Genomic DNA, 10,780 nt, shown 5'->3' with positions numbered 1-10,780 from the left:
TTATCAATCTCAATTTTATTATTCTGAGTAACGTAATGAGTTTTCTTTGACATAAAATTTCAGACTGAGTAGTGTTTTGTTGGTAGAAACTAACCTAATGGATTATTCTATTGAAAAGTGTGTAAAAAAATAGATCGTTTCGTAAACTTTTTTCATGATCTTATCTAGTCATCTTGGACCATTAAATTGTTATTTTATCAAAAATATTTTTATTACATCAGCATGGAAAAAGAAAACAATAGTTGAATTGAATATTCTCGATATCTTCATCTCTCACGATTCTTCACACACATAGGACAAATTAATTAATAACAGAAGACCAACAAATAAATAAATAAATAAATAATAAATAATAAATAAATAATAAATATAAATAAATAAATAAATACACAACCACCGATCCATTAACAGATAGAGGGCGGGAGGGAGGAAGGAGATTCATCGATGGGGAGTAATGGGCCAAGCTCCACAAATCTTCCCAGGGAAGAAGATGATCATCATCATAATGATACCAATAAAGCTCCCACTCTAGATGCTGGTGCTCAATTTGTTCTTAAATCAAGAGGTATATCGATCAAGTGTGTTTCGTTATGAATTCCCATCATCTTGATTAATCAAGTGTCTGAACTCCGACACCTCCAAATTCTTTACTTTGAAACTAATATTTTGTAATTTCATTAATTAATGGATTGTTATTCCAAGTAAGAAACGAAGAAATAAATAGAAAGGGTTAAAATTGTTATTTTAATTTTAATTTTTTTTTTTGAAAAAAAACTGTTACAGTTTTGCATTAGATAGAAATTAGAATTGATCAGTTGTTTAATAAATAATTATAAAATCAAGTCATTCTTTCTCGAATCATGTTTCCACCAAAACTTGTACTCCATCAATCTCAAATTTAGATGTAAATAAAATTTATTAAGAAAGTACCACCATCCTGGTAGCGCATGAGTTCGATTCTACGTTAAAACAAAATCTTCAATATATATATTGTAATAGTTAGTTGAATTAGAAGCTCAAAATGAAAATATTCATAATAATTGGGATATATATATATATATCTATTTTAAAATCAAATCATTATGATTTGAAGTGAGATATTGAATACAGGATCATGGGTACATTGTGGATTCCACTTGACAACATCGATCGTTGCTCCTGCACTGCTGAGTCTGCCGTATGCATTTGCCTCACTGGGTTGGACTGCCGGAGTTTTGAGCCTTTCGATCGGAGCAATCGTCACTTTTTATTCCTATAATTTGCTCTCTTTCGTGCTCGAACATCATGCCCAGTTGGGTCGTAGACATCTCACGTTTCGCGACATGGCCCATGATATTATAGGTAACGTAATTCGATTTGTCTCGTAATTTTTTGCTTTAAAGAAGTAGATTTCATATGATTTTGAAATAAAAGCATGTAAATTCATTTATTAGAATGGTTTTTTTTTTTTTTTTTCGAGAACCATTTTCAAGTCTTGCCGCATTTATTTAAAAATATAACATTTATTGGTGCCTGCCTGTCCACCAAGTTTGACCTAAGATGTGGCGAGAAATACTAGGGGGTTGCTGAGAGTGAGCCGTCGAGTTTACATTTTACATATTTTTTTTAAAAATACAATAATTTTGTATTACTATATCGCAATATCAAAGTTAAAAATATTATTACCCACCTAACTCAATCCCGACATAATCGCTGAATGTGTACCATTAAAAAAATGTATATTCTCTGAAAACATTTTTTTTAAAATAATTTTCTGAAAACATTTATTAAAAGAAGATTTGGTCAAAAATATGTTGTCTTTTTTATGATATCCGCGTGTTTTTGAACAGGAGTCCCTGAATGATTCTCAAATCTCAATTGCTGACGTCATGCAGCTACTTAATTTATTGTCTTTTATTGTATTTACTTATTTTATTTTAAGATTTGATTTGATATATATATTTGGCAGGACAAAGATGGGGTACGTATTTTGTTGGCCCAATTCAGTTCCTTGTCTGCTATGGCGCAGTTGTAGCTTGTACACTCTTGGGAGGACAATGCTTGAAGGTCGATACACATTGTTACCTTCTTGGAGCTATGATTTTTGAAATGAAATTAAAATACTAGACAAGCTATGAAGTTAGTTTCGAGCAAATTTAAAAGACAGATTAAACATATGATTTAACGAGGACTGTAATACAAACATCCGTGTGTTCATTTTTCCAGATGATATATGTTTTATCGAGTCCAGATGGAGATATGAAGCTTTACCAATTTGTCATTATATTTGGTGGGCTGATGCTGATTTTGGCTCAAATCCCTTCTTTTCACTCGTTGAGGCATATCAACTTGGTTTCTTTGGTTCTATGCCTTGTTTATAGCGCATGTGCGACTGCTGGTTCCATCTATATTGGTAAGATTCTATAATAAATAGATCCCTGAATCCCGTTAACACAAGAGAATTGTTTGGAGAGTCCAGCTATTTCAAGCAATTATAAAAAATATATTTTGCAAATTGTAAAAATCTTGAAAAAAAACCTTGTTATTGAATTTCTTTTCTTTTTTTCCAGGAAGTTCATCCAAGGGACCAAGAAAAGACTATTCGTTGAATAGCAACAAGGAAACTCGTATATTTGGTATGTTTAATGCGCTGGCCATTATTGCAACTACTTTTGGCAATGGGATTATCCCAGAAATTCAGGTATATATGTATTGTTCGCTACTCAATGTTATCTGTATTAATCTCACTTTGTATATATATTAGCACAATGCCTGTGAATACTTGATTGACGGTATGCACAATAATGAAGGCAACATTGGCACCACCAATAAAGGGGAAGATGTTCAAAGGGTTGTGTATTTGCTATTCAGTAGTGATAACTACATTTTTCAGTGTGGCGATCTCCGGGTATTGGGCTTTTGGAAATCAAGCAAAGGGCCTCGTTCTCTCCAATTTCTTGGATGAACTCGGCAGGCCGTTGGTGCCCAAATGGTTCATTTTGATGACCAATATCTTCACTATCTTGCAGCTATTAGCAGTCGGCGTGGTAAGAAGCTTATATCATGCATTACCAAACATCCTCCATTGTCAGTCTAAGAATTAAATATATCAGAACAAAACTTATATTTCACAAAAAAAGAGAGAAGAATTGGTATGTAGGCAACTAGTATTTGATCCATCAAAGAAAGTATACACTCACAACAGTAAAAGAATTTTGGATGCACCAATTATCCGTGTCAATCCTTCAATAGTAATTAATATACTCAAGTTTAGGGAAAAAGGTTTTTAGTCCCCTAACTTGCATATTTTTTCAGTTTTGGTGTTACAAATAAATTCGCAGTCTTTTACACTAACTCACATTTTTTTTAAAATTCAATACTTTTTTTTCTGGAATCTGAGCCGATGATCGGAAAATGATTCTTTGGCAACTCTAGTCTTAGTACACTAATTGCATATACTAAATTCTCATGCATTTCCAGTATTTGAGTTACTCTACCATTCAATTTTTATTTTTTGCTGAAACAGAATGTTTACAAAAACAAACTGTTATAAAATATATTTATTTATATATTAAATATAACATTTAAAATAATAGTAGTTGTGACTTACTGACTATAGGTCAATTGGCTTATGAACTTGAATCCATGCAATAGGGCTAACATGCAATATTTAATGCAGGTATATTTGCAACCCACCAACGTAGTGTTGGAGAGGGCATTAGCAAACCCTAAAAGCAAAGAATTTTCTCCTCGAAATGTCATTCCTAGACTGATATCACGATCGATATCGGTCGTTATTGCAACCACAATAGCCGCGATGCTTCCATTTTTTGGTGACATCAATGCGCTGATAGGGGCTGTTGGTTTCATGCCACTCGACTTCGTGCTTCCTTTTGTTTTCTTCAACCTCACATTCAAAGCATTCAAGCGAAACCCTGTTTTCTGGCTAAATATTACGTTTGCTGTGTTTTTCTCAATACTGGGGCTTGTCGCCACAGTTGCAGCAGTTAGACAGATAATTCTTGATGCCAAATCTTACAGATTATTTGCCAATGTCTGATGATGATCATCAGATAAACTAGTTTTGATACGAGGCCGACGATTGCACGAGAAGCAGAACAATTGGATTCTTGTGATTCAGTTCATCAGTTGATGCTGAAACGTGCCACACCAGGATAAACTCATACATCGAATCCACAAGGAAAGAAGAGATTGGATTAATTTGGAAAATAGGGCGTTGCTACCTGATAATATGTCTATTTTGTAACTTGTACGAATTGTTGAATCAATTAATTAATGCATTCTTGGTCATATTAGATGCACGTGTCATATAATTAATTTATGTATTAAAGATTGATTATCGGATTATAGATGTGATTCGATAGAAAAATTCAAATGTTGTGTTAAAATAATGCGTCAAAAAACATATTGTAAATAATTTAAACATTAATTATGTGAAAGTAATGACGTTAAACCTAAAATGTTTTTCTACTATCATTTGAAACTCGTTGGAATTCTGTTCATCATTTTCTTAATACGATAGTGTCATATAAAGATTTTTTCAATCCGTTTTATAATTTTATTGTTGCGTCTTCTTTTCAGCTCGAAGAAAATTATTGAGATCTTATTAATAAATGTAATTATTCATTAGAAACATTTAAAGATGCTACAAAAATATTTTCTTGCACTTATTACCCTATCACTCCCTTTTTCATTCCTCTAATTTTAAATATATTTTATAAATTTGTTGAATATAAAGATAATGAGATTTTGTCATAATTTGTATTAAGCATGAAAAAAACTTAAAAAAAATATTGAGAGATAATTTTACTTAGGGATGACATCAGGGAGAGTCTGAGATAGATTTGGTTAAAATCAGGATCGTCCCATAACCAGATTGGACCACTAAATTTTTAATTTTTGAAAATTTTAAAATTTTAATGATATTCACTACACAATAAAAAATTTAAAATATAATAAATAATCAAAGTTACTTTATATCAATAATATTGATGAACAAACAAATATTATCGTAAGTTAAAATCTATTAAGTTGAAGTCATAACAAAAAAAAAAATTAAACATACCATAATATGTTTAATATGGTGCCGGTACCGGGAGGGTTCACTAAATACCAAGACCCGGACTCGCTTAACCGGGTCTAACCTATCCCGAACGGGACGAGTTTAACATGACACATAGTTCAAACTCGGATCATTGTCATCTTCAATCTCATGTGTGCATTGTTTAGCAACTTCACTAGACCCAAGTCAAAGTCAAGGTTCATTATAAATATTTTTTGAATGCTACGCAAATTTTTGGATAAGAGTGTTGATGAACTGGGGACATCAAAGATGCAATATCTTCAAAAAATATTTCAATTGCATTCAAGTGAACATGGATCATAGAAGGAGTTTGAGTTGGAAGAAAGTTTGGTTGAGAAATCAATCAAATTAATTTTATACAGATTTTAAAACGCCAGAAATATAAAAGAAAAACTTTTTTTACGAACTCATCAAATAAACTCTTTTTTATCGTTATTTTCAAAGATATAGCTTCATTGTTTTACAATGGTAGAAATAAAATTAAAGACAATGTGTAATTTTATCATCAATTGAAAGAGAAGTATTAGTAGTTTAGTGCTCAAGTGTAGCATTTGGCCTTCTCAACATGCGACATAGTAATTGGAGATCATAGATACAGTCTTTTTTCAGAGTCACTTGTGATGCTTCTATTATTATAAGATTGGTTGAACGTTGAAAAAAAGAATATGATCGCATAACTCTCAATGAATTTGCAAGTCAATACTATGAAGGAAAAAGAATTCCAAACTATTAATAAAAACTGAGATGTAATTTTGTTTAGCTAAAAGTTGAAATGTTAGTTTAAGTTAAAATTTTAATAAATGAATATTTATTTTCTACATATCGTTTTTTTATTTTTTAATACAATATTTTTTAATATCCGAAAAATATCTATAAAAATATATATATTTTTTGTTCGTAAAATAAATAATAAAATTTAAAAATGTGGGATCGGAAAATGACATGAACCGGTCCGGTGATATCAAATTGGACTTTCGGTTCGAAAACCTTGGAATCAGAACGAACCGGTTGTCAAACGGTTCCGTCCTGTTCCTGAACCTCCGGCATCGGACTGGTCGGAACTGGAACCAGAAAACCCTTAAATCATGCCTAAATTTGAGGGTGAGTTTTGTTTTTCTTCTCTGCCACAAAGACGTAGGTAGATGGGAGTAAAAATTGTTTAAAGTTTGGTTTGGGTTATGGGCCAAGTGTGGCTGTGTGGGCAGCTGGCTTAAAAAAAATATTATTTTGTTTTATGTTTTCTGGGGCCAGTGTATGGGGAGTTCAACCACTGGCCTCCACAATGCCCTACACGATCTTGCCAGCGAGCTGACTCTGATTTTGGCTCAAGTCCCTTCTTTTCACTAGTTGTTTTTTTATTTTTATTAATGAACCGAATTCATTAAAATAGGTAAAAAGTATTGGGTACAAATATACTGGACATCCCCAAGAGATAATGACAGATCAGTATTATAAAATAGACCTCAAAGCACAATACGAAAATAAAACAATTACACTAAAATCATTACATAAGTTGCTTCGGGGACACATCGGTGTGGATTTTAATCTTGAAGAAGATAGTATCCACGTTCACCTTCTCATCATCGAACATGACCTGTTGCGCATATTCCATACATGATATACCGTCGCTGAAAGTGCCGTGATCCTCATCTTAGCCAACATGGAGTTTCCTTTGTATTGGTTTCTGAACGCCTTGAGGATGCTCGTCGAAGAACCCATCATCTTATTCATGCTCAACCAGCTGCGAACTCTGTCCCAAATCTGTTTTGAAACTCTGCACTGGAAGAACAGGTGCGCAACTGACTCATTTGCGTGGTTACATAGAACACATCTTCGATCCAATACAAATCCCAACCTATCTCGTGTCAAGAGCTTCGAGTGGCAAGCAACCAAAGAACAAAGCGATGTTTTGGAAGAATACAACTCTTCGCCAGTAGAGGTTTCCACGGCCACACCCCCTTTGCATTCACAAAATACGCATAGGCTTTAGATAGCGTTTCTCTGGTACTATGCCTTCTCTATAGCACATGTGCAACTGTTGTTTCCGTCTACTTTAAGCATTGGGATGTGTGTTTGCTATTCAGTGGTAACAGCTACATTTTTCAGTGTGGGGCTTTTGGAAATCAAGCTGAGGGTCGGAGTTCGACTATTTACATATTAGACCTGTAAGCATCGTGTTAATATCGAAAAGTTCGACATGACTAAACTATTATTAAAATTTGTATAGCCGAAAATATTTATTCGAAAAAAGCTTGTGATATATAGTATATATGTATGTATTTATTAAATAAAACATTTTAAAAATAATAATTATGAACTTATGACCAGAGTTGAATTAGCTTATGAATTTGAATCAATGCATTGGAGCTAGAGAAGCTCCGTGTGTAAAGCAGAACCCAAGCCACCCGCGTTGAAAAATGGCTCACTTGCTAACATGCAATCCTTGATGCAGGTCTATACGCAACCCACCAATGAAATTCTGGAAAGTGTCTTCGTAGACCCTCTAAGTGAGGAATTTCCTCGAAACGTTGCCCCGAGACTTCTATCACGATCAATCTCAGTACTGGGGCTTATTGCAACAGTTGCTGCCGTTAGACAGATCATTCTTGATGCCAAAACTTAGCCAATGTTTGATCATCAGACAACTAGTTTTGATTTGAGGCCGACAAATGGCCGAGAAACAGAACTGGATAGATGTAACTCAGTTTCTAGTTCGATTTAGATAAAAATTATTGGCGTCCACAAACTATTTAGCTCAGGATAAACTCATACATCGAGTCCACAATAGTCATATATCTATTAACCGATTATTCAACTGAACAAGTATATGCAGAAACAGACGCTGAAATGTAGCAAGACAAATTAACACGAGCAAAATATCTTCCTGATAAGAATCATATCATGAACAAACAAATACGTCTGCTCTGGCGTTACTATTCAAATATTTCCAAATGCGATATTTCACATTACAGAGACAAATGGATGTAAAACCTGACTAGAGAAGAAACAAAAAACAGATGACAAAAATATTACACATCTATTGAAAAAGAAGGAAGCCGCCACGGCACAATAAAATTGTGCAAAAGAATATGAAAACCTCACAACCTCCAAGATTTATAACTTCAATGCAAAGCCGAGTCCATACAGATTCACCATCTTCCCCGCGAGCTCTTGCATCATGTTCTTGCTTCCCTTTTGGCGTTAAGGATGTCGATGCAGTTGCGCCGTAAGAACATTGTTTGTTACATAATATAGTTTCTAACTATTGACCATGTCAACGTATATCAGTTAAGCAAACCAGCAAGAAGATCCCCAGGATCTGATGTTGCAGTTGTGGGTGGACTAATTGGTTGAGGTTGAGGAGGCATAGGCGTGGAAGGAATGGGTATGTTGACTAATTGTTCTTTAATGAACTCCTTCAACCTAAAAATGGTTTGAAGATCATTTAGCAAACATAATCTGATGCATAATCGGAAAACATATACTTGGACATTAAAGACGTACTCTAATGTAAGTGTATGATCACCAGAAGCAATTGTCATCCGCAACTGGGAACGATCAGCTGGATCTGTCTCTATTCTCATCTAAATGATGAAGACCAAACAAATTCAAAGTTAGGTGTTGGGAGCTATTTACTCATAAAATTGATTCTTTTTTTTTAGTTTGAAGTCATTTAATTGAATGCAGATAAATTCATATTCCAATTCTTCAAATGTTTTGGTACACGAGCTGCTGCAGTGAAGCATGTTAGAATGAGAAAATTTTACCCAGTAGAATCTACTAGCATGTCATGTGCTTACAAGTCATTGAAAAGATCAAATATAAACTATAGTAAAGCCAGAATTATGTTGGTAAGGCCAAAGGCTGGTTCTCGCATTCTTCATCCAATGCTCGTTATGCAGTTACTGCAGCTGATTATGCAGTTACTGTAGTACCTGAAGACATGGCTAGAAAACAAAAACTCAAAATAGACGAGCTTACCAAACATAGCATGGCTCGTGTGCTTTCAGAGTAGAAAGTTGTGCTAGCAACCAAATTATTTGTGTTCGGATCCTGAACGTGAAATCATAGGGAATCAAAATAATCAGAGCAACAACATAAAGGCCATAATAATTTCCCAACTGTTGTACCAGGCGGAAATAATAAGGAGAAAGCACTTACCAGCCCTGGGCAAACCGTCACTCGAAGACTGTTAAATAAGTTTATCATTTCTGCTAGTGGCATCGGCCTTACACCTCTCACCTAGAAAGCTCATGCAAAATGAGATCAGATATTTTATCTCCGAGTTAAGAAGATATTATAGGAGTTTGAAGATAAAATTCACCAAGCACATACAACTTCTTGCAGCTTCAATGGAGGCCCGGAGAGTGATCTCCATTGTTGGAAAAACTCTTCAGCGGAAAGTGAGATTGGTTGAAGAAATTTGTTCAATAGAACGGGAAGGCGAAGTTTTACATTGACCTGCTGGTGGAGACACCCATATGTAAAGTTTGAAAACAAAAACAGGTTAGAATGTGAGCGAGCATTTCACGCATACTTAGTGTACGTGGCTGTACACATACAATATCTTCATTAATAATTACAAAATTCTCAAACAATACCACATGGGTTCCGAATTTGTATGAGAAGTCCAGAACAGCTAGATCTCTGCTTGGCCGAAGGTTGATAACTTCAAGAGGGCACTGAACCTAAGAAAACAAGAGAATTTGTATTAATCATATAATCCTAAAAATAGATAGCGGTAAAACATGATTAAGCAAGCGGAAAACAGGATTTGATGAGAAAAAGGAAATCTTTAGTAATCCAACCTGTGCCCTTGGAGGAATAGTCTCGGGAACTAATGAAAGTTCGATCTGTAAATGCGAAGGGGGCAGTATCATAGCTTGAACTGAGAGGAGAGGGGCGACATTTTTATTTCCTAAGAAGAGAACAAGTCGCCCGTGATGTGCTCGCCACTCAGCTTTTATGCCAATCTGGAATTATATCAGAAAATTTGACACTCAACCGCTGGGAAACAATCAGCTAAAGCTTATAATACCAATTGGTGATGCATAGGAAGTTGATCCATTACAGATAAAAATTGGATAAAACAAATGAAAAGACGGTGTACCTGAATATAAGGGTCCTCGTATAATACACCACTATCCTTCACTATCAAAGCATTAAACCGTTCGGCAATATCGCCAATTGGCTGCAAGCATAATGTAGTCGGGGGAATAAAATCATGAGAGGTAAACTACAATGAGGTGTTGCAGCATTATCTCCAACTAATTAAGAACTTCACAAATCTTCTCTAAACACACACTTTAATTACTATAGAATTGCAAGGCAAAAAAGAATTTATATCCCATAATCAATCTTAGATTGATCCTGGTTATGTTCGAAAATATAGCGAATTGGGCCCATTGGACCCAATCTCTGTATCTCACTACTGACTACACAAGTATGCGCACATACAAACGCAAGGATACTCAAAAACATTAAGGATAGTTTGATTTTCCTCAGCTTTCTTTATTTGTAAGTGCGAAGTCAGGTTAGTCTTTTATATGTCCTCATTTTTTATGCTGATCTCCATGTGATATCATTTTCTTTTTAAATCACTGCTTTGAAGTTGTACACGGTGTATATTTACATGAATATGTATATATATTTCTACGATATATTTATATAAATGTCTACAATTTTTAATACTATATA

At 34.4% G+C, this 10,780-nt stretch overlaps 2 protein-coding genes across 4 annotated transcripts in view; one reads left to right on the top strand and one right to left on the bottom strand.

The window, feature by feature from the left end:
- Positions 1-400: 400 nt before the first annotated feature.
- On the top strand, positions 401-4,295 carry LOC140958127 (GABA transporter 1). The gene is made up of 7 exons (XM_073415521.1): positions 401-565; positions 1,111-1,341; positions 1,949-2,046; positions 2,206-2,392; positions 2,550-2,680; positions 2,790-3,026; positions 3,659-4,295. The coding sequence occupies exons 1-7, from the start codon at positions 445-447 to the stop codon at positions 4,037-4,039; spliced, it is 1,386 nt and encodes a 461-aa protein (XP_073271622.1). The 5' UTR covers positions 401-444; the 3' UTR covers positions 4,040-4,295.
- Positions 4,296-7,945: 3,650 nt separating this feature from the next.
- The window catches only part of LOC140956904 (AP-2 complex subunit alpha-1-like), a 13,200-nt gene continuing 10,365 nt past the window's right edge, over positions 7,946-10,780 (bottom strand). Inside the window, exons 20-27 of one of the 3 annotated variants that reach the window (XM_073413837.1) lie at positions 10,194-10,274; positions 9,892-10,056; positions 9,685-9,771; positions 9,419-9,547; positions 9,245-9,325; positions 9,065-9,136; positions 8,588-8,667; positions 7,946-8,506 (exon numbers count right to left, since the gene is read on the bottom strand). In XM_073413837.1, coding sequence (XP_073269938.1) covers positions 8,368-8,506; positions 8,588-8,667; positions 9,065-9,136; positions 9,245-9,325; positions 9,419-9,547; positions 9,685-9,771; positions 9,892-10,056; positions 10,194-10,274 — 834 coding nt within the window. In that variant the 3' untranslated portion in view covers positions 7,946-8,367. Of the gene's footprint in view, positions 8,507-8,587; positions 8,668-9,059; positions 9,137-9,244; positions 9,326-9,407; positions 9,548-9,684; positions 9,772-9,891; positions 10,057-10,193; positions 10,275-10,780 lie in introns of those variants that run through there. The other 2 variants (XM_073413838.1, XR_012171558.1) reach the window with 2 other exon arrangements.

The sequence above is a fragment of the Primulina huaijiensis genome, chromosome 14 (assembly GCF_012295235.1).
Source record: "Primulina huaijiensis isolate GDHJ02 chromosome 14, ASM1229523v2, whole genome shotgun sequence".
NCBI lineage: Eukaryota > Viridiplantae > Streptophyta > Magnoliopsida > Lamiales > Gesneriaceae > Primulina > Primulina huaijiensis.
This window is presented reverse-complemented; position numbering and strand designations above follow the sequence as displayed.

Coding starts and splice junctions, on each gene's coding strand:
- LOC140958127 (XM_073415521.1), top strand. CDS start 445: ATGGGGAGTAATGGGCCAAGCTCCACAAATCTTCCCAGGGAAGAAGAT. Junction 1,342..1,948: donor CATGGCCCATGATATTATAG/GTAACGTAATTC, acceptor TATATTTGGCAG/GACAAAGATGGGGTACGTAT. Junction 2,393..2,549: donor TGCTGGTTCCATCTATATTG/GTAAGATTCTAT, acceptor CTTTTTTTCCAG/GAAGTTCATCCAAGGGACCA.